A 25411-nucleotide genomic window follows, 5' to 3' on the forward strand; every position below is an offset into this window, starting at 1 on the left:
TGTGGAAAGCATTATGAAAACATTTACACATTTATACAGTCAGTTCATAACACATTCCTACAATACTGTAGGCATTAAAATAGATGTAATATTAATATACTCTGTGTTATTTCTTCAATCAGATGAGCTTGCTGTGATTTGCCAACGTGAACTCAAATCTAATCTAAAGAAGAAGTTTCAATGTGTATTTGAGGGGATCGCTAAACAAGGATACCCAACACTTCTCAATAAGATCTACACAGAGCTCTACATCACAGAGGGTGGAACAGGAGAGGTCAATAATGAACATGAGCTGAGACAGATTGAGACAACAACCAGGAAACAAGCAAGACCAGAGACTGCAATCAAATGTAACGACATCTTCATACCCTTAACTGGACAAGACAAACTTATCAGAACTGTGCTGACAAAGGGAGTCGCTGGCATTGGAAAAACAGTCTCTGTGCAGAAGTTCATTCTGGACTGGGCTGAAGGAAAAGCAAATCAGGATGTCCAATTTGTATTTTCATTCCCTTTTCGGGAGCTGAATTTGATGAAAGGGGAAAAACACACTTTGATTGAACTTCTCAATCACTTCTCAAAGGAAACCAAAGAATCAAGAATCTCCAACTACGACAAGTACAAAGTTCTGTTCATCTTTGATGGTCTGGATGAGTGTCGACTGCCCCTAGACTTCCAGAAGAACAAGATGTGTTGTGACGTCACAGAGTCAACCTCAGTGGATGTTCTGCTGACAAATCTCATCAAGGGAAATCTGCTTCCCTCTGCTCTCATCTGGATAACTACCCGACCTGCAGCAGCCAATCAGATCCCTTCAGTGAGTTTTGACCAGGTGACAGAGGTACGAGGGTTCAATGACCCACAGAAGGAGGAGTATTTCAGGAAGAGATTCAGTGATGAGGACATGGCTAGCAGAATCATCTCACACATAAAGACATCAAGGAGCCTTCACATCATGTGCCACATTCCAGTCTTCTGTTGGATTTCTGCAACAGTCCTTGAACACATGTTGAGTACAGACAAGAGAGAAGAGATGCCCAAGACTCTGACTGAGATGTACACACACCTTGTGGTGTTTCATACCAAACAGAAGAATGACAAGTATCTTGGGAAAGAAGAGACAGGTCCACACTGGGATGAAGAGAGCATTCTGTCACTGGGAAAACTGGCTTTTCAACAGCTTGTGAATGGGAATCTGATTTTCTATGAAGAAGACCTGAAAGAGGCTGGCATTGATGTCAATGAAGCCTCTGTGTACTCAGGATTGTGCACACAGCTCTTTAAAGAGGAATGTGTGCTGTACCAGGACAAGGTGTACTGCTTTGTGCATCTGAGTATTCAGGAGTTTTTGGCTGCTGTATATGTGTTCCTCTCATTCATCAACAACAATGACAACCTAATGGCCGAAACGCACGTTACTGAAGTTACTGTCAACAAGAGTGCTGTGGATAAAGCCTTACAAAGTGAGACAGGAAACTTGGACCTTTTCCTTCGCTTCCTTCTGGGCCTCTCACTGGAGTCCAATCAGAAGCACCTACGAGGTCTACTGACAAAGACAAGAAGCAGCTCACAGAGCCATGAAGAAACAGTCAAGTACATCAAGGAGAAGATCAGGGAGAATCCCTCTTCAGAGAGGTGCATCAATCTGTTCTACTGTCTGATTGAACTAAATGACCATTCTCTAGTGGAGGAGATCCAAAGCTACCTGAGATCAGGAAGTCTCTCAGAAGCCAAACTGTCACCTGCACAGTGGTCAGCTCTGGTCTTTGTGTTGCTGACTTCAGAAAAGGAGCTGGATGTGTTTGACCCGAATAAATACTCCAGATCAGAGGAAGGTCTTCTGAGGCTGCTGCCAGTGGTCAAAGCCTCCAGAGCTGCTCTGTCAGTACATAAAATGACATTTAAGTACTAATCATCAGGAAGAAATATTCAGTTTAGAGAAATATATGTAATATAATTTGTATATAATATATAATATTAAATTGAAAATGACATTAGTATAACAATATGACCATGCAATTCTAGGAGACGGAAGATGAATCTCTATGTTGTTTAAGAGAATAAACCAAATGCATCTGCCATTGTCCTTCTACACTACTGGTGTTAAATTAACAGTGTGTTTGTGAAATCATGATGATCTCTTTGCAGGCTGTCATTCTGTGGACTCACAGTGGTTGGCTGTGCGTCTCTGGTCTCAGCTCTGAAGTCAAACCCCTCACACCTGAGAGAGCTGGATCTGAGTAACAATGTCCTGAAGGATTCAGGAGTGAAGCTGCTCTCTGCTGTACTGGGGGATTCCCACTGTAAACTGGAGACTCTGAGGTCAGTATTCCTGTATTTGTATTTGTATTTATTAAGGAACTGCCAAGGCAGCAGCTACTCTTCCTGGGTCCTGCAACATCAAGGCAGTTATATACAATTTAAAATATTACACTTTACCCAATATATTTAGTTTGTTCCCTCAGGCCACTACTCCACTATCACATATTTACAATACAACATCCATGTGTGTGTGTATGTAGTCCTCTGTAGCTCAGCTGGTAGAGCACGGCGCTTGTAACGCCAAGGTAGTGGGTTCGATCCCCGGGACCACCCATACACAAAAAATGTATGCATGCATGACTGTAAGTCGCTTTGGATAAAAGCGTCTGCAAAATAGCATATTATATATATATTATATGTAGAGTGAGTGTCTATGTGTGTATGTGCCTGTGTGTGTGTCTCTTCACAGTCCCCGCTGTTCCACAAGGTGTATTTTTTAATTTGATTCTACTGCTTGCATCAGTTACCTGATGTGGAATAGAGTTCCATGTAGTCATGGATCTATGTAGTACTGTGCGCCTCCCATAGTCCGTTCTGGACTTGGGGACTGACGAGACCTCTGGTGGCATGTCTTGTGGGGTATGCATGAGTGTCCAAGCTGTGTGCCAGTATTCCAAACAGACAACTCGGTACATTCAGCTCGTCGACACCTCTCACAAAAACAAGCAGTGATGAAGTCAATCTCTCTTCCACTCTGAGCCTGGAGAGACTGACATGCATGTCATCACTGTTAGTTCTATGTGTACTTTTAAGGGCCAGCCGTGCTGCCCTGTTCTGAGCCAACTGCAATTTTCCCAAGTCCCTCTTTGTGGCACCTGACCACACTACTGAACAGTAGTCTAGGTGCGACAAAACTAGGGCCTGTAGGACCTGCCTTGTTGATAGTGTTGTTAAGAAGGCAGAGCAGCGCTTAATTATGGACATACTTCTCCCCATCTTAGCTACTGTTGTATCAATATGCTTTGACCATGACAGTCTACAATCCAGGGTTACTCCAAGCAGTTTAGTCACCTCAACTTGCTCAATTTCCACATTATTCATTACGAGATGTAGTTGAGGTTTAGGGTTTAGTGAATGATTTGACCCAAATACAATGCTTTTAGTTTTGGAAATATTCAGGACTACCTTATTCCTTGCCACCCATTCCGAAACTAACTGCTACTCTTTGTTAAGTGTTGCAGTTATTTCATTTGCTGTAGTAGCTGACGTGTATAGTGTTGAGTCATCCGCATACATAGACACACTGGCTTTTCTCAAAGCCAGTGGCATGTCGTTAGTAAAGATGGAAAAAAGCAAGGGGCCTAGACAGCTGCCCTGGGGAATTCCTAATTCTACCTGGACTATGTTTGAGAGGCTTCCATTAAAGAACACCCTCTGTGTTCTGTTAGACAAGTAACTCTTTATCCACATTATAGCAGGGGGTGTAAAGCCATAACACATACGTTTTTCCAGCAGCAGACTATGATCGATAATGTCAAAAGCCGCACTGAAGTCCCCACAATCTTTTTATACATCAATTTCTCTCAGCCAATCATCAGTCATTTGTGTAAGTGCTGTGCTTGTTGAATGTCCTTCTCTATAAGCATGTTGAAAGTTTGTTGTCAATTTGTTTACAGTAAAATAGCATTGTATCTGGTAAAACACAATTTTTTCCAACAGTTTACTAAGGGTTGGTAACAGGCTAATTGGTCGGCTGTTTGATCCAGTAAAGGGGGCTTTACTATTCTTAGGTAGTTGGTAAACAAGTGATAACTGTTCACAAGATCCACATGTGTTTACCAGGCACACATAGTCCACACCATGTGTGTTTGGACAGTGAAGCTTACAGTTTTACATTTGGTGCTATGCTCAAGCATTTTGGATTTGAGATAGAATGTTTCATATTAGGTGACAGAACAGAATGTCACCTTTTATTTGAGGTTAATGGTGAGAGGTTAGTATGTTTTGTTGTAGCCTCTGTAACTCTCTCACTCATTATTATTCATGATTCATTCATGATCTTTCTCAATCATGGCATCATCAGGATTACTTTAGTAGTGTTTAGAAACATGTTATCTACTCACTCAGAAAGAAAATTACTCAACACCAAAGAATAGCAGTGTGGTTTTAATATGATTTTAATCTTTACAGGCTGTCAGGCTGTCTAGTCACAGAGGAAGGCTGTGCTTCTCTGGTCTCAGCTCTGAAGTCAAACCCCTCACACCTGAGAGAGCTGGACCTGAGGAACAATGACCTGAAGGATTCAGGAGTGAAGCTGCTCTCTGCTGGACTGGGGAATCCCCACTGTAAACTGGAGACTCTGAGGTCAGTATTCCTGTATCACTCAATGAACACACACACACACTGGACACACACTGGACACATACACACTGGACACACACACACACTGGACACACACACACACTGGACACGGACACACACACACACACTGGACACACACACACACACACACACACTGGACACACACACATTGGACACACACAATGATTAATTTAGTAGTGTTTAGAAACATGTTATCTACTGTTAATAATGATACATTAATTCATTTATATACAGTACCAGTCAAAAGTTTGGACACACCTACTCATTCAAGGGTTTTTCTTTATTTTTATTATTTTTTACATTGTAGAATAATAGTGAAGACATCAAAACTATGAAATAACAAATATGGAATCATGAAGTAACCAAAAAAGTGTTAAACAAATGAAAATATTTTTTATATTTGAAATTCTTCAAATAGTCACCCTTTGCCTTGATGACAGCTTTGCACACTCTTAGCATTCTCTCAACCAGCTTCACCTGGAATGCTTTTCCAACAGTCTTGAAGGAGTTCCCACATATGCTGAGCACTTGTTGGCTGCTTTTCCTTCACTCTGCCGTCCGACTCATCCCAAACCATCTCAATTGGGTTGAGGTCGGGTGATTATGGAGGCCAGGTCATCTGATGCAGCTCTCAATCACTCTCCTTACACAGCCTGGAAGTGTGTTGGGTCATTGTCCTGTTGAAAAACAAATGATAGTTCGACTAAGCCCAAACCAGATGGGATGGCGTATCGCTGCAGAATGCTGTGGTAGCCATGCTGGTTAAGTGTGCCTTGAATTCTAAATAAATCACAGACAGTGTCACCAGCAAAGCACCCCCACACCATAACACCTCCTCCTCCATGCTTTACGGTGGGAACTACACATGCGGAGATCATCCGTTCATCCACACCGCATCTCACAAAGACACAGCGGTTGGAACCAAAAATCTCCAATTTGGACTCCAGACCAAAGGACAAATGTCCACCGGTGTAATGTCCATTGCTCGTGTTTCTTGGCCAAGCAGGTCTCTTCTTCTTATTGGTGTCCTTTGGTAGTGATTTCTTTGCAGCAATTTGACCATGAAAGCCTGATTCACACAGTCCCCTCTGAACAGTTGATGTTGAGATGTGTCTGTGACTTGAACTCTATGAAGCATTTATTTGGGCTGAAATTTCTGAGGCTGGTAAATCTAATGAACATATCCTCTGCAGCAGAAGTAACTCTGGGTCTTCCATTCCTGTGACGGTCCTCATGAGAGCCAGTTTCATCATAGCGCTTGATTTTTTTTGCGACTGCACTTTAAGAAACGTTCAAAGTTCTTGAAATGTTCCGTATTGACTGACCTTCATGTCTTAAAGTAATGATGGACTGTTGTTTCTCTTTGCTTATTTGAGCTGTTCTTGCCATAATATGGACTTAGTCTTTTACCAAATAGGGCTATCTTCTGTATACCCCCCCTACCTTGTCACAACACAAATTATTGGCTCAAACGCATTAAGAAGGAAAGAAATTCCACAAATTAACTTTTAAGAAGGCACACCTGTTAATTGAAATGCATTCCAGGTGACTACCTCATGAAGCTGGTTGAGAGAATGCCAAGAGTGTGCAAAGCTGTCATCAAGGCAAAGGGTGGCTATTTGAAGAATCTGAAATATAAAATATATTTTGATTTGTTTAACACTTCTTTGGTTACTACATGATTCCATATGTGTTATTTCATAGTTTTGATGTCTTCACTATTATTCTACAATCTAAAAAAATGTTTAAAAAAAAACAAAAACAAGACTTGATTTAGTTGGTGTGTTCAAACTTTTTACTGGTAGTGTATATATACATATATGAATATATATGGCAGGTTTCAGGACTCTGATGTATCTGAAAATGTTGAAAAATATATATTTTCACCACCAAAGAATAGCAGTGAAATTTTAATAGGATTTTACTCTTGCAGGCTGTCAGGCTGTCTAGTCACAGAGGAAGGCTGTGCGTCTCTGGTCTCAGCTCTGAAGTCAAACCCCTCACACCTGAGAGAGCTGGATCTGAGTAACAATGACCTGAAGGATTCAGGAGTGAAGCTGCTCTCTGCTGGACTGGGGAATCCCCACTGTAAACTGGAGACTCTGAGGTCAGTATTCCTGTAGTTGGTCAACAAGTGATAACTGTTCACCAGATCCACATGTTTTTACCAGGAACACAAAGTCCACATCATATGTGTTTGGACAGTGAAGCTTACAGTTTTAAATTTGGCGCTATACTCCATCATTTTGGATTTGAGATTGAATGTTTCCTATTAAGTGACAGTATATAATGTCACCTTTTATTTGAGGGTATTCATACATATCTGTGTTACTGTTTAGAAATGAAATCACTTTATGTGTCTAGTTCTCCCATTTGAAAAAGTTGTAATAATTTGGACGTATTCACTTATATTGTATTAAAGTAGTCATAAGTTTAGTATTTGGTCCCATATTCCTTACCTGCAGTGATTACATCAAGCTTGTGATTCTACAAACTTGTTGAATGCATTTGCCATTTGTTTTGGTTGTGTTTTGGATAATGTTTTCCCCAATAGAAACTGAATGGTGAATAATCTCCTGTCATTTTGGAGTAATTTCACTTGTATTGTCAGCAAGAATAGAAGATGTTTCTGAACACTTCTACATTCATATGGATGCTACCATGATTATGAATAATGATGAATGAATCGTGAATGATGATGAATGAGAAAGTTACAGAGGAACAAGGATCATACCCCCTCTGTTATTGGTAATGGTGAGAGGTTAGCATGTTTTGTTGTAGCCTCTGTAACTTTCTCATTCATAATTGTTCATGATTCATTCATGATTTTTCTTAATCATGGCATCATCAGGATTCAATCAGTAGTGTTTAGAAACATGTTATCTACTCACTTAGACAGAAGATTAATCCGGTCTTCATCCACCATTCAGTTACTATTGGACAAAACATAACCCAAAACACAACCAAAACAAACTGCAAATGCAACCAACGAGTTTGGGACCAAATACTAAACTTATGACTACTTTAATACACTATAAGTTAATTGGTCAGAATACTTTTGACTTCTTCAAATAGGGGGACTAGATACATAAAGTGCTTTCATTTCTAAATGGTGAAACAGATATGTATAAAAATACCCTCAAATTAAAGGTGACATTATATACTGTCACCTCATATAAAACATTTGATCTCAATTACAAAATGCTGGAGTACAGAGCCACATTTAAAATGTTAGCTTCACTGTCAAACTAGATATGGTGTGGACTGTATACTCAATACAATCTAAATCTGATACCTCACTGTCTGTCTTTTGACTGATACTGCTTTTTGAACTGCTCTGGACAGTCAACTCAAATATTTGTATTTTTCTCTCTACAAGCAATATTTTGATAATTTGTCATTTCTAATAATGATACATTCATTTATGAATATATATGGCAGGTTTCAGGACACTAATATATCTGAATATGTTGAAAAAATATACTGCCACTATTTTCACCACCAAAGAATACCAGTGTGGTTTTAATATGATTTGACTCTTTGCAGGCTGTCAGGCTGTCTAGTCACAGAGGAAAGCTGTGCTTCTCTGGTCTCAGCTCTGAAGTCAAACCCCTCACACCTGAGAGAGCTGGACCTGAGCTACAATCACCCAGGAGACTCAGGAGTCAGACTGTTCTCTGCTGGACTGGAGGATCCACACTGCAGACTGGAGAAACTCAAGTATGTAGAGGGTTTATGTCAATGTTCATATCAGACATGTTGGAGTTATCAGGCTAGTTAAGACAAACATTCTGACCACCACTTGGACTAAGTTATATGCTGACTGTGTGTGTGTGTGTGTGTGTGTGTGTGTGTGTGTGTGTGTGTGTGTGTGTGTCCAGTGTGTGTGTGTGTCCGGTGTGTGTGTGTGTGGGTCCAGTGTGTGTGTGTTTCCAGTGTGTGTTTGTCCAGTGTGTGTGTCCGGTATGTGTTGTGTGTGTGTGTGTTGTGTGTTGTGTGTTGTGTGTGTGTGTGTGTGTGTGTTGTGTGGTCTGTTTGTGTGTGTGTGTGTGTCCAGTGTACGTTTCTGTGTGTATTTGTGTGTGTGTGGGTCCAGTGTGTGTGTGTGTGTCCAGTGTGTGTGTTTGTGTTTGGTGTGTGAGTTCACGTGTTTCCCTGTGTGTGTGTGTATGTGTGTGTGTCCAGTATCAGTACACACACACACACACACTGGACACACAACACACACACACACACACACACACACACACACACACACACACACACACACACACACACTGGACACACATACACACACACTGGACACACACACACTGGACACACACACACACATACACACACACACACACACACACACACAAACTGGACACACACACACACACACTGGACACACACACACACACTGGACACACACTGGACACACCCACACACATTGGACACACTGGACACACACACACACTCACATTGGACACACACACACACACACTGGACACACACACACACATTGGACACACTGGACACACACACACTCACTGGACACACACACACACACTCACATTGGACACACACACACACACTGGACACACACTCACACACTGGACACCCACACACACACACACACACACACTGGACACGAACACACACACACGCACACACTGGACACACACACACTGGACACAAACACACTGGACAAACACACACACACACACACTGGACACACACACACGTACTGGACACACACACACATACACACACACATACACTCACTGGACACACACTGGACACACACACACACACACACACTGGACACACACTGGACACACACACACACACACACACACACTGGACACACACACAGACACACACATGCCTCTGCCTATCCCTGTTCTCTCGTCTCTGCACAGGCTACACAAACAACGCACAACATCGCGCGGCTGCTGCCTCTCCAACCTGGTGGTCCCTGCTCGCACCCCTCACCTGGAGTTCCAGGTCGCAGGCAGCCTCTGGAACTGCCGTTCTGCTGCCAACAAAGCTGACTTCATCCCAGCCTATGCCAACCTCCAGTCCCTCGACTTCCTGGCGCTGACGGAAACATGGATCACCACTGAAAACACGGCTACTCCTACTGCTCTCTCCTCGTCTGACCATGTGTTCTCGCATACCCCGAGAGCATCTGGTCAGAGGGGTGGTGGTACAGGAATCCTCATCTCTCCCAAGTGGACATTCTCAATTTTTCCCCTAACCCATCTGTCTATCTCCTCATTTGAATTCCATGCTGTCACAGTCACTAACCCATTTAAGCTTAATATCCTTGTCATCTATCGCCCTCTAGGTTCCCTTGGAGAGTTCATCAACGAGCTTGACGCCTTGATAAGTTCCTTTCCTGAGGATGGCTCACCCCTCACAGTTTTGGGGGATTTCAACCTCCCTATGTCCACGTTTGACTCATTTCTCTCTGCCTCCTTCTTTCCACTCCTCTCCTCTTTTGACCTCACCCTCTCACCGTCCCCCCCTACTCACAAGGCAGGCAATACGCTTGACCTCATCTTCACTAGATGCTGCTCCTCTACTAATCTCACTGCAACTCCCCTCCAAGTCTCCGACCACTACTTTGTTTCCTTTTCTCTCTCGCTCTCCTCCCACACTACTCACTCTGCCCCTACACAGATGGTAATGCGCCGCCGCAACCTTCGCTCTCTCTCTCCCACTACTCTCTCCTCTTCCATCCTATCATCTCTTCCCTCTGCTCAATCCTTCTCCCTCCAATCTCCTGATTCTGCCTCCTCAACCCTCCTCTCCTCCCTTTCTGCATCCTTTGACTCTCTGTGTCCCCTATCCTCCCGGCCGGCTCGGTCCTCCCCCCCAGCTCCGTGGCTTGATGACTCACTGCGAGCTCACAGAACAGAGCTCCGGGCAGCGGAGCGGAAATGGAAGAAAACTAAACTCCCTACCGACCTGGCATCTTTTCACTCCCTCCTCTCTACATTTTCTTCATCTGTTTCTGCTGCTAAGGCCACCTTCTACCACTCTAAATTCCAAGCATCTGCCTCTAACCCTAGGAAGCTCTTTGCCACATTTTCCTCCCTCCTGAATCCTCCTCCCCCCCCCCCCCACCTCCTCTCTCTCTGTGGATGACTTCGTCAACCACTTTGAAAAGAAGGTTGACGACATCCGATCCTCGTTTGTTAAGTCTAATAACACTGCTGGTCCTGCTCACACTGCCCTACCCTATGCTTTGACTTCTTTCTCCCCTCTCTCTCCAGATAAAATCCTGCGACTTGTGACTGCAGGCCGCCCAACAACCTGCCCGCTTGACCCCATCCCCTCCTCCCTTCTCCAGACCATCTCCGGTGACCTTCTCCCCTACCTCACCTCGCTGATCAACTCATCCTTGACCGCTGGCCATGTCCCTTCCGTCTTCAAGAGAGCGAGAGTTGCTCCCCTCCTCAAAAAACCAACACTCGACCCCACTGATGTCAACAACTACAGACCAGTATCCCTTCTTTCTTTTCTTTCCAAAACTATTGAGCGTGCCGTCTTTAGCCAACTCTCTTGCTATCTCTCTCAGAATGACCTTCTTGATCCAAACCAATCAGGTTTCAGGACTGGTCATTCAACTGAGACTGCTCTTCTCTGTGTCACGGAGACTCTCCGCACTGCTAAAGCTAACTCTCTCTCCTCTGCTCTTGTCCTTCTAGACCTGTCTGCTGCCTTTGATACTGTGAACCATCAGATCCTCCTCTCCACCCTCTCCGAGATGGGCATCTCCGGCGCGGCTCACTCCTGGATTGCGTCCTACCTGACCGGTCGCTCCTACCAAGTGGCGTGGCGGGAAGCTGTCTCCGCACCACGTGCTCTCACCACTGGTGTCCCCCAGGGATCGGTTCTGGGCCCTCTCCTTTTCTCCCTATACACCAAGTCACTTGGCTCTGTCATATCCTCACATGGTCTCTCCTATCATTGCTACGCTGACGATACACAACTAATCTTCTCCTTTCCCCCTTCTGATAACCAGGTGGCGAATCGCATCTCTGCATGTCTGGCAGACATATCAGTATGGATGACGGATCACCACCTCAAGCTGAACCCTGGCAAGACGGAGCTGCTCTTCCTCCCGGGGAAGGACTGCCCGTTCCATGATCTCGCCATCACGGTTGACAACTCCGCTGTGTCCTCCTCCCAGAGTGCGAAGAGCCTAGGCGTGACCCTGGACAACACCCTGTCGTTCTCCGCCAACATCAAGGCGGTGACCCGCTCCTGCAGGTTCATGCTCTACAACATTCGGAGAGTGCGACCCTGCCTTACACAGGAAGCGGCGCAGGTCCTGGTCCAGGCACTTGTCATCTCCCGTCTGGACTACTGCAACTCGCTGTTGGCTGGGCTCCCTGCCTGTGCCATTAAACCCCTACAACTCATCCAGAATGCCGCAGCCCGTCTGGTGTTCAACCTTCCCAAGTTCTCTCACGTCACCCCCCTCCTCCGCACACTCCACTGGCTTCCAGTTGAAGCTCGCATCCGCTACAAGACCATGGTGCTTGCCTATGGAGCAGTGAGGGGAACGGCACCTCTGTACCTTCAGGCTCTGATCAGTCCCTACACCCAAACGAGGACATTGCGTTCATCCACCTCTGGCCTGCTGGCTCCCCTTCCTCTGCGGAAGCACAGCTCCCGCTCAGCCCAGTCAAAACTGTTCGCTGCTCTGGCACCCCAATGGTGGAACAAGCTCCCTCACGACGCCAGGACAGCGGAGTCACTCACCACCTTCCGGAGACATTTGAAACCCCACCTCTTTAAGGAATACCTGGGATAGGATAAAGTATTCCTTCTAACCCCCCCCCCCCCCCCCAAATTGTAAAGTGGTTATCCCACTGGCTATAGGGTGAACGCACCAATTTGTGAGTCGCTCTGGCTAAGAGCGTCTGCTAAATGACGTTAATGTGCCCTTGAGCAAGGCACTTAACCCTAATTGCTCCTGTAAGTCGCTCTGGTTAAGAGCGTCTGCTAAATGACTTAAATGTAAATGTAAATGTAACATTGGACACACAGACACACACTCACACTGAACAAACACACACACACACACACACACTGGACACACACACACACACACACACTGGACACACACTGGACACACACACACACACACACTGGACACACACTGGACACACACACACACACTGGACACACACACAGACACACACATTGGACACACAGACACACACTCACACTGGTCACACACACACACACACACACTGGACACACACACACTGGACACACACTGGACACACACACACACTGGACACACGGGACACACACTCACTCACTGGACACACACACACGCACACACACACTCACTGGACACACACACACTCACATTGGACACACACACACACACTGGACACACACTGGACCCACACATACACACACACACTGGACACGAACACACACACACACACACTGGACACAAACACACTGGACAAACACACACACACACACTGGACACACACACACTGGACACAATGGACACACTGGACACACACACACACACTGGACACACACACACACACTCACACACACACACTCACTGGACACACACACACACTCACATTGGACACACTCACACACACTGGACACACACACACAAACTCACACACTGGACACACACACTCACATACACTGGACACACACACACTGGACACACTGGACACACAATCACACACTGAACCCACACACACGCACACACACACACTGGACACGAACACACACACACACACTGGACAGACACACACTGGACAAACACACACACACACACAAACACACTGGACACACACACACTGGACACACACACACGCACTTGACAAACACACACATACTGGAGACACACATAAAAGACACACACACACACACACACACACACACACACACACACACTGGACACTGACACACACATTCTCACTCACTCACTCACACTGGACACACACACACTGGACACATACACACAAAGGACACACACACACACACTGGACACACACACACACACACATACTGGACACACACACACTGGACACACACACACACACACACACTTGGACAAAGTTATATTCTGACTGTGTGTGTGTGTGTTTGAGTTCATGTGTATCCCTCAATGACTGTCTGTTCTTCTGCTTACCGCTACAGTTTGGAACATGGTGGAGAGAACACAATGAAACCTGGACTTAGAAAATGTGAGTGTTGACTGCTGTGAAGAATATGACTAAGAATAAGTCTTAATTCAAGTGAAGTCAAAGTGTGTGTGTGTGTGTGTGTGTGTGTGTGTGTGTTAAGGACGTGTGTGTTTGTGTGTGTGTTCAGTGTGTGTGTGTGTGTCTTCAGGGAATGATGATTTCTAATATTGTGTCTGGTTTCATCCATCAGATGTCTGTGATCTCACACTGGACCTAAACACAGTAAACAGACTCCTCTCTCTGTCTGAGGAGAACAGAAAGGTGACATGTACGATGGAGAAGCAGCCGTATCCTGATCACCCAGAGAGATTTGAGGACTATAGACAGGTGCTGTGTAGAGAGGGTCTGACTGGGCGCTGTTACTGGGAGGTAGAGTGGAGTGGGAGATGGGCTGATATAGGAGTGACATATAAAGGAATCAGCAGGAGAGGAAGGGGTGATGACTGTGTGATTGGATGGAATGACAAGTCCTGGAGTCTGACCTGCTATGACAACAGTTACTCTGTCTGTCACAATAATAAGTCCACTACCATAGACGTCCCCTCCTCCAGACCCCACAGAGTAGGAGTGTATCTGGACTGGCCAGCCGGCACTCTGTCCTTCTACAGAGTCTCCTCTGACACACTGATCCACGTGAACACATTCTACACCACATTCAATGAGCCCCTCTATCCAGGGTTTAGGGTTTATGATGAAGTTAGGGGTTTGGTGTCCTCAGTGTCCCTGTGTCAAACATAACACACACTGGACACACACACTGTACACACACACACTGGACACACACACAGTGGACACACACACACACACACACACTGTACACACACACACTGGACACACACACTGGACACACACACACTGGACACACACACACAGTGGACACACACACACACACACACACACACACACTGGACACACACACACACACTGGACACAAACACACTTGATACACACACACACACTGGACACACACTGGACACATACACTGGACACACACACACACACTGGATACACACACACGCACACACTGGATACACACACACACACAAACACACACATACACACACTGGACACGTACACGCTGGACACACACACACACTGGACACACACACTGGACACACACACAAACGCACTGGATACACTCACACACACACACAGGACACACACACAGGACACACACACACACTGGACACACACACACACTGGATACACACACTGGACATACACACACTGGAAACAAACACACACACACTGGACACACACACACACACTGGACACACACACACACACACACACACACACACACACACACACACACACACACACACTGGACACACACACAGTGGACACACACACTGAACACACACACACTGGACACACTGAACACACACACACACACACACACACTGAACACACACACTGGACACAATTAACACACACACATACACTGAACACAAACACACACACACACACACTGAACACACACACACACACACACACACACACACACACACACACACACACACACTGAACACACACACACTGAGAACACACACACACACACACACTGAACACACACACACTGGACACACACACACTGAACACACACACATTGGGCACACACACACTGAACACACACACGCAGGACACACACACACACACACTGGACACACACACACCCACTGGACACACAAACACACACTGGACAAACACACACAGGACACACACACACACACACTGGACATTCACACACAGGACACACACACACACAAACTGGACACACACACACACACAAACACACACACTGGACAGACACACACTGGACACACACACACACTGGAAACACACACACACTGGACACACACACACTGGGCACACAGACACTGGACACACACACACATACTGGACACACACACACACAAACACACACACTGGACAGACACACACTGGACACACACACGCTCAGGACACACACATACACTGGACAAACACACACACACTGGACACACACACACTGGACACACATTAACACACACACACACACACACTCACTGGACACATTTCCATGTGTAGGATTTTGATGAAAGGAAATCCCATATAGCCTACTGGACAGGACTTTGCTATGGCATCTTCTGTTTGGGTGTCTCAGGTCAGGTCTGAGCCATGATCAGAATGTGTCTCTGTGTCTCTTTCCAGTCCTGCCATTTCTACCTGTCCTGATCTAGTGTTTCACCCCTGACATCCTCACACCGTCTCACTGTCCATGTCTGCTTTTAGCTCCCACCTCTACTTCACTGTGTTATAATGGACCGTATGCTTGTTATGTCACCTCTGTAACCAGTTATCAAACATACTGACCTTTCTGACCCTATCCCATGGCCCTAAGTCCATTTACTTATGTATGTATTTGTTGTATATTGGGGTTGTGCTGCAGAGCATCATGGGGGTTTGTATCTGTTGAGATGATCACGTTCCAGATAAATGGTTGAACTGATTCCTGTCTCCTGTCTCATCATTATTGAATTGTTGTACAGACGTGGTTATGAAACCAACGAGACATAACAACAGATTGGTGATGAGTAAGTCTGAATCTACAGGAACTATTCTGTCTGGAAGAAGTGGCTTTTTACAGCTGTTTAAAACTGTTATTTTCTGTGGTACAGAATAGGCTAATGTTAGCACAGTGTATTGATAGCAGAAGCAAGTGCATAGTCGAGCTGGCTAAGAAAGAGAGTTAACATCGTCATGGACGTTAGAAAAGGACTGTAGACGGACGTCGGAGCGGGAAAACAACGTGATTAAAAAGGGAGGAATATATAGTGATTAAAGGAAAGGACATTTATTCAACTGTGAAGACAAAACTTTTAATTAAAACTGCTAAATGAGCGAACTTAGGAGGAAACGTCACTGAGTGAAGTGAATGAAGATCACGTGACTGAGGAAAATATTGCCGTGGTTGAGAACAATATTGAAGTGAGTGACAATCAGGAGCTTATGGAGAAACGAAAAATTATTGGAATTGTTGGAAACATTGGACAGTTTGATAAAAGTATTGAGCAGTGGAGCTCATATACAGAACGGTTTGAATATTTTGTTCTTGTAAATGACATGGATGAGGACAACAAGGAAGAGTTTCAACTGAAAATCAGAGACCTGGAAATCAAGTCACATGCCTCACAGGTCCTCAACTGGCAGCTTCATGAAATAGCACCCGCAAAACACCAGTCTCAATGTCACCAGTCTCTCTGTTCACCCATGACTGCATGGCCAGGCACGACTCCAACACCATCATTAAGTTTGCTGACAACACAACAGTGGTAGGCCTGATCACCGACAACGATGAGACAGCCTATAGGGAGGAGGTCAGAGACCTGGCCGTGTGGTGCCAGGACAACAACCTCTCCCTCAACGTGACCAAGACAAAGGAGATGATTGTGGACTACAGGAAAAAAAAGAGGACTGAGCACACCCCCATTCTCATCGACGGGGCTGTAGTGGAACAGACTCCTGAACAGCTAATCATGGCTACCCGGACTATTTGCACTGCCCCCCCACCCCATCCTTTTTACGCTGCTGCTACTCTGTTAATTATTTATGCATAGTCACTTTAACTCTACCCACATGTACATATTACCTCAACTACCTCAACTAGCCGGTGCCCCCGCACATTGACTCTGCAATGGTACCCCCCTGTATATATAGCCTCCCTACTGTTATTTTATTTTACTTCTGCTCTTTAAAAAAAAAAAAAATGCACTGTTGGTTAAGGGCTGTAAGTAAGCATTTCACTGTAATGTCTGCACCTGTTGTATTCGGCGCATGTGACCAATAAAATTTGATTTGATTTGATTTGATTTGAACAGTGAATATGCGACTCCTGGATGCTGACCTAGGCAGAGTTGCAAAGAAAAAGTTCAGTGTCTGTGTTCTTTTGCCCATCTTAATCTTTTATTTTTATTGGCTTTTTCTTTGCAACTCTGTCTAGCAGGTCAGCATCCCGGAGTCGCCTCTTCACTGTTGACATTGAGACTGGTGTTTTGCGGGTACTATTTAATGAAGCTGCCAGTTGAGGACCTGTGAGGCGTCTGTTTCTAACACTAGACACTCTAATGTATTTGTCCTCGTGCTCAGTTGTTCACCGGGGCCTCCCACTCCTCTTTCTATTCTGGTTTGCGCTGTTCTATGAAGGGAGTAATACACAGCGTTGTACGAGATCTTCAGTTACTTGGCAATTTCTCGCATGGAATACCCTTCATTTCTCAGAACAGGAATAGACTGAAGAGTTTCAGAAGAAAGTTATTTGTTTCTGGCCATTTTGAGGCTGTAATCGAACCCACAATTGCTGATGCTCCAGATACTCAACAAGTCTCAAGGAGGCCAGTTTTATTGCTTCTTTAATCAGCACAACAGTTTTCAGCTGTACTAACATAATTGCAAAAGGGTTTTCTAATGATCAATTAGCCTTTTAAAATGATAAACTTGGATTAGCAAACACAACGTGCCATTGGAACACAGGACTGATGGTTGCTGATAATGGGCCTCTGTACGCCTATGTAGATATTCCATAAAAAATCAGCCGTTTCCAGCTACAATAGCCATTTACAACATTAACAATGTCTACACTGTATTTCTGATCAATTTGATGTTATTTTAATGGACCAAAAAATTGCTCTTCTTTCTAAAAAAATGCAATTTCTAAGTGATCCCAAACGTTTGAACAGTAGTGCAGTAGTGCATATTGTTGAGAAAATTGAAATTTGGAAATAGAGCTGCACCTCTTGAATGTTGAGAGTTATTTGATAAAGGTAAGTGTCATAGAAACTGCAGAATATGCTCTTTCAGATACAGCACTATATAGAAATCAAAATGTTTTACCTGCATGTGACTCTTAAGGAAGATTTGATAAAGAGATGCTCCTTTCCCTGAGTCTTTACGTTCTGTTTCAGCTCAGCCGTCTCCCCACCCTGATAATAAAGTGTTTTATTGGTATATTCCACTAGAAGGCAGTAAACACCTGCTGTAACTAGACTTTTCAACCGTATGTGTTCGGTTTCTTGCTCCTGGTGACTCCTGGGCCCTTATTCATACAGGCAGTTTCCCAGAGGAGGAGTGCTGATCTAGGATCAGGTCCCCCCCTGTCCATCTAATCCGTTTAATTATGATCTAAAAGTCAAAACTGATCCCAGATCAGTACTCCTACTCTTTATGAATACTGTCACAGGTGACTCCTCAAGATGAGGCTCATGATTGATAAGATATTCTTCAAGAATAAATTAATATCATTAATTGAACTGCTTTGCCATGAACAGATCTGTGAGGTCTTAACTTAAAGGTACTATATAGACCTTATGGTTATTTTAATGGGGTTGAACATTCATCCCATCAGATTGTGTAACGGTATTTATGAGTTCAGAAAAATACTGACTGACCTCACCCTCTCTGACCTCACCCTGCTGAAACACACTCAAGTAAAGACCACATAGCTACAGTTATACGCTTGTCAGGTTTTACCCACTTTTACAGCCAATGTATGGACTTGTATCCATATGAATCAGTGAAATATACTGACTAGTTAACCACCTCCCAATAAGGGTTCAACAAATCTATTTTATTGGTCACATACACATATTTAGCTGATGCTATGGAGGGTGTAGTAAAATGCTTGTGTTCCTAGCTCAGGGCAGTAATATCTAACAATACACAACAATACACACAGATCTAAAAAGTAAAAGAATGGAATTAAGCACAAAAGTAAAACTGCAAAAAAAATATGGCAAAGAAATTAACTTTATGTCCTGAATAAAAAGTGTTATGTTTGGGCAAATCCAACACAACACATCACTGAGTGTCACTATATTCTTGCATGGTGGTGGCTGCATCATGTTATGGGTCTGCTTGTCATCGACAAGGACTAGGGAGTTTTTTTGGGGGATAAAAATAAACGGAATAGAGCTAAGCACAGGCAAATTCCTAGAGGAAAACCTGGTTCAGTCTGCTTTCCAACAGACATTGGAAGACAAATTCACTTTTCAGCAGGACAATAACCTAAAATACAAGGCAAGATATACACTGGAGTTGCTTACCAAGACGACATTGAATATTCCTGAGTGGCCAAGTTACAGTTTTTACTTAAATCTATTGAAAATATATGTCAAGACCTGAAAATGGCTGTCTAGCAATGACCAACAACCAACTTGACAGAGCTGTGTATCGACTAAGGGGTGTGAATACGTATCTACATTTGATATTTCTGTATTTAATTTTCAATACATTTGCAAACATTTCAAAAAACTTGTTTTCACTTTGTCATTATGGGATATTGTGTGTAGCTCTGCTCTGCTCACCCAACACACCTGTGCAGGATTACTAATCAGCACACCTGCAAGACATTCCCTAATCAAATGACTGGCCCAAGAGTGCAGGCTGGACCTCACTCAGGTGGAGCAGTTAGGAAGACAGCCACAGCAGGCCTACTCTCCCACTTAAATTGTGTTTCTCTTTCCTTCCACTGACTCCTCAGGAGAGTTCTGGACTCTGCCAATGAGGCCACGCCCCCACAAGAGACTACAGGTGGCCGCCATCTTTAACCCCCCTCCTGCCTGAACGTCTTGTGAACTAGAGCACCAGTTAACCACCCTCCTGCCTGAACGTCTTGTGAACTAGAGCACCAGTTAACCCCCCTCCTGCCTGAACGTCTTGTGAACTAGAGCACCAGTTAACCACCCTCCTGCCTGAACGTCTTGTGGACTAGAGCACCAGTTAACCACCCTCCTGCCTGAACGTCTTGTGGACTAGAGGCAGGTAGCCTAAACACACACACTGGTAAAGACTTTCAGCTGGCAGGCAGACACTGGAATACGTTTGAGTGACAGAGTGAGGGCCTTGCATAAGCACTTCATAGCGTTTTTTTGAGGGACTAGAAAAAAAATCCTGGAACGTAAAATAATGTTATTAACCAGTTGTTTTTTAAATAACAGTTCTGTTCTGGAACAGTATGGATCACTTTTGTTCCTGGTTCAGTTGCTGTTCCTTGAAAACATTTTCTTCTGGTTTTCGGTTCTCTTGATCTTGCTTCCTCTCAACTGCCTTTCATTTTTGAAGACAATTATTTTCATTTTTAAAGCGGCCAATGGCGTATCTGGTCAATAGATAGGTTTCCACCCAATTTTCAAAAGGTTTCCATGCGAATATTCTAAAATCTGCATAAAACAATATGCGCATTTTCCCTCCAGAGATGTTTCCATCAAACTGATTTTTTGTGGATAAAAGGCTGTACATGATAACGTAATTACTGTGGTTAAATTCCAATGTACCACATGAAAAATACAAGTTAAATGGGTTTCCATCACATCTTCAACTCTACTGATGGTTTTGTCACACAAAAACTGTTGCATTATATAGCAAATGTGCCCACTCTGGCCATGACACATGCCAACAACTCACAGATACAGTGTAGGTATGGCTATATCGATATTATTTATATTTCTCAAACGGCAGCTAAGCATCGATCATCATGTTAGCTGAATAAGACCCTTAATATTTATTGGAAAGGAGCATCAAGCTCGTCACCTTGCACTTTCACCAACCTGTGAAGTTCATCATAACTTATTTCATCTGTAGCCTAAAACTACATGCTTTCCCGAGTCGTAGTGGGAGGACCACACAACATATCGCGTGACTCCAAGTTTACTTCGATATGATGGTTATAGTATATTATCACTGCTTAATTTGATCCGGATCCTGCCAGAACAGGATCCGGCACCTCTCCATTTTGGACTGTTTCGTTCCGGAACCTATTTGGCCGGATCCGGTACCTCTCCTGTCATGAAAGATAATTGTCACTTTTTGGAATGTAAAAATTCAAATAATCTCTCACAGAACTCTCTCTGCTCTGACAGACATGAGCCTACAACTCTCATCTCTCCAGCATTGCACATCATTTATAGAGCTGCGCGAAGGGTTCTGGAGGAGCTGCAGCACGCCTGATGAAATGAAATACATTTTCCAAAGTTATAGAATTACAGTCATGGTCAAAAGTTTTGAGAATGTCACAGGGTACCCAAGAAAATCCAGCAAGAGCCAGGACCGTCTCCTAAAGTTGATTCAGCTGCGGGATCGGGGCACCACCAGTGCAGAGCTTGCTCAGGAATGGCAGCAGGCAGGTGTGAGTGCATCTGCACGCACAGTGAGGCAAATACTTTTGGAGGACGGCCTGGTGTCAAGAAGGGCAGCAAAGAAGCCACTTCTCTCCAGGAAAAACATCAGGGACAGACTGATATTCTACAAAAGGTACAGGAATTGGACTGCTGAGGACTGGGGTAAAGTCATTTTCTCGGAAGAATCCCCTTTCCGATTGTTTGGGTCATCCAGAAAAAAGCTTGTCCGGAGAAGACAAGGTGAGCGCTACCATCAGTCCTGTGTCATGCCAACAGTCAAGCATCCTGAGACCATTCATGTGTGGGGTTGCTTCTCAGCCAAGGGAGCGGGCTCACTCACAATTTTGCCTAAGAATACAGCCATGAATAAAGAATGGTACCAACACATCCAAAGAGAGCAACTTCTCCCAACCATCCAAGAACAGTTTGGTGACGACCAATGCCTTTCCAGCATGATGGAGCACCTTGCCATTAGGCAAAAGTGATAACTAAGTGGCTCGGGGAACAAAACATCTAAATTTTGGGTCCATGGCCAGGAAACTCCCCAGACCTTAATCCCATTGAGAACTTGTGGTCGATCCTCAAGAGGCGGGTGGACAAAAAAACCCCACAAATTCTGACAAACTCCAAGCATTGATTATGCAAGAATGGGCTGCCATCAGTCAGGATGTGGCCCAGACGTTAATTGACAGAATGCCAGGGCGGATTGCAGAGGTCTTGAAAAAGATGGGTAAACACTGCAAATATTGACTCTTTGCATAAACGTAATGTAATTGTCAATAAAAGCCTTTGACACTTATGGAATGCTTGTGATTATACTTCAGTATACCATAGTAACATCTGACAAAAATATATCATAACAGTAAAGCAGCAAACTTTGTAAAGACCAATACTTGTGTCATTCTCAAAACTTTTGACCACGATTGTACTGCTGTCTGTTCAGAAATAAATGAAATAATTCAGAATAGCCTACTACACCATGAGAAATCCTAAAATGTAGCCACAGAGGATGAATAGCTTATTTTAAAAATAACCTAGCTGTGGAGTGTAGCAAAATAACAAGGCATACTGTCGGGAACGCGCAGCAAATCTGTCAGTGAAACTTTAAAACATTTTTAGGACTATAATTTCCTCCTCATATTGTAGCATACAATATGTCTCAACACACCTAGGCATAGGCTATTGATGGATTCAAGTTCGTTTTCATTGATCTCAGATTCTCAGTTTATTTGTGTCAAAATAGCCTGTCATTTCGATCATTTGTGCGGTATTGCGCTTTCAAGACAAATGGGAACTCGGGAAAAAATGAGGTAGAATCATGATATCAGTGGTCTTCAAATCAGGAAAGTCGGAGCTCTAGAAAGAGGCCAGAATTCCGAGTTGGATGACCGTTTAAAACAAATGTTTCCAGTCGGAGCTCTAGAAAGAGGCCAGAATTCCGAGTTGGATGACTGTTTAAAACAAATGTTTCCAGTCGGAGCTCTAGAAAGAGGCCAGAATTCCGAGTTGGATGACCGTTTAAAACAAATGTTTCCAGTCGGAGCTCATTTTTTAAATTTTTTTTTGGGGGGGGGGGGGTGGCATCCAACGTTATGGTGCATTACCGCCACCTACTGTACTGGAGTGTGGGCCAGAGACAGGGAGAAACGAAATCCTTCCTGCTCTTAAAGCCAAGCACCACAGACTAAAAGGGATTTTTTTTCCTTTACTCTCAACAGACTGAAACTTTACCAGTTGAAAGTATACATAAATACAATATATTTGTGTATTTATTATAAAAATAAAATATGCAAATGAGGCAAAACCTCCTTGTGGACTACATGAAAAAAAAGAGGACTGAGCAGTGGAACAGGTTGAGAGCTTCAAGTTCCTTGGTGTCCACATCACCAACGAACTATCATGGTCCAAACACACCAAGACAGTCGTGAAGAGGGCACGACAAAGCCTATTCCCCCTCAGGAGACTGAAAACATTTGGCATGGGTCCTCAGATCCTCAAGAAGTTCTACAGCTGCACCATCGAGAGCATCCTGACTGGTTGCATCACCGCCTGGAATGGCAACTGCTCGGCCTCCGACACTACAGAGGGTAGTGCTTAAGGCCCAGTACATCACTGGGGCTAAGCTTCCTGCCATCCAGGACCTCTATACCAGGCGGTGTCAGAGGAAGGCCCTCAAAATTGTCAAAGACTCCAGCCCCCCTAGTCATAGACTGTTCTCTCTGCTACCGCACGGCAAGCGGTACCGGAGTGCCAAGTCTAGGTCCAAAAGACTTCTCAACAGCTTCTACCCCCAAGCCATAAGACTCCTGAACAGCTAATCATGGCTACCCGAACTATTTGCACTGCCCCCCACACCCCATCTTTTTACGCTGCTGCTACACTGTTAATTATTTATGCATAATCACTTTAACTCTACCCACATGTACATATTACTTCAACTACCTCAACTAGCCGGTGCCCCCGCACATTGACTCTGCACCGGTACCCCCCTGTATATATAGCCTCCCTACTGTTATTTTATTTTACTTCTGCTCTTTTTTTCTCAACACTTTTTTGTTTTATTCTACTTTTTTATTTAAAATAAATGCACTGTTGGTTAAGGGCTGTAAGTAAGCATTTCCCTGTAATGTCTGCACCTGTTGTATTCGGCGCATGTGGCCAATAAAATTTGATTTGATTTGTTTGACCTCTCTGAGATACTGTAGGACTACTTATGTTCCTTTTCTGAGTCAATGCAGGAAGCATTCAATGTCCTGTGTTTGTGTTAACCATGGCAACCAGCATTGTAAATAAAGAGATGTGCAGAAAGATAATCAGCCTCTGTGTCTGTGGATCCTTTCCCCTTAATGTATTTTTCATGTCAGCCAGGCCCATCTTTTCAAAGAAACACCATTTAAAATAAGGAATCTATTGCTTCAGTCCTTGTTTCGTTTTTACTTGTTGTTACCAGGTAAATAACCAACAACCACGGATAACCACATGGAGAATAAGGTGAGGAAACAGTCCATGTCAGCCAGGCCCATCTTTTTAAAGAAACACAATTTATTTACATCTCTAGTTGAGTAAAATAAGTAGTTTTGTTCTGGTCACAAGATAATCAGAAAATTGCGGTAAATAGCGCCACACTCAGGCAGAAACCGGAATGTTCTATTCTGGCCATGCCCATCTTTTCAAAGAAAACACCATTTAATTATACCTCCCCCGACATGCCCGCTCCAAATAGGCTATTTATCTTTTCATGCAGTCATCTCGCTTTTCATTTCAAGCGTCTTTTATCCTTTGCTTGTTTGTAACAATTGCAAAGACATTGGCAACGTTGTATTAGTAGTCAACTTCTTTGTGAAGTTATCGGCGGTCACAGAGAGACAGATAAAACATATTGATTTTAGG

At 44.1% G+C, this 25411-nt stretch overlaps 1 protein-coding gene across 1 annotated transcript; it reads left to right on the forward strand.

The window, feature by feature from the left end:
* Positions 1-440: 440 nt before the first annotated feature.
* LOC311103263 (NACHT, LRR and PYD domains-containing protein 12-like) lies at positions 441-20468 on the forward strand (the record flags this gene model as incomplete). The annotated part of the gene is made up of 8 exons (XM_084144797.1): positions 441-1718; positions 2199-2322; positions 4453-4626; positions 6578-6751; positions 8191-8364; positions 13822-13868; positions 14059-14343; positions 20386-20468. Exons 1-8 carry the CDS (start codon positions 533-535, stop codon positions 20466-20468), a joined length of 2247 nt encoding a protein of 748 aa, XP_084000923.1. The 5' UTR covers positions 441-532.
* Positions 20469-25411: the final 4943 nt, after the last annotated feature.

This window comes from Coregonus lavaretus, assembly GCF_964263955.1.
Source record: "Coregonus lavaretus genome assembly, chromosome: 28".
In the NCBI taxonomy this organism is placed as follows: Eukaryota; Metazoa; Chordata; class Actinopteri; order Salmoniformes; family Salmonidae; genus Coregonus; species Coregonus lavaretus.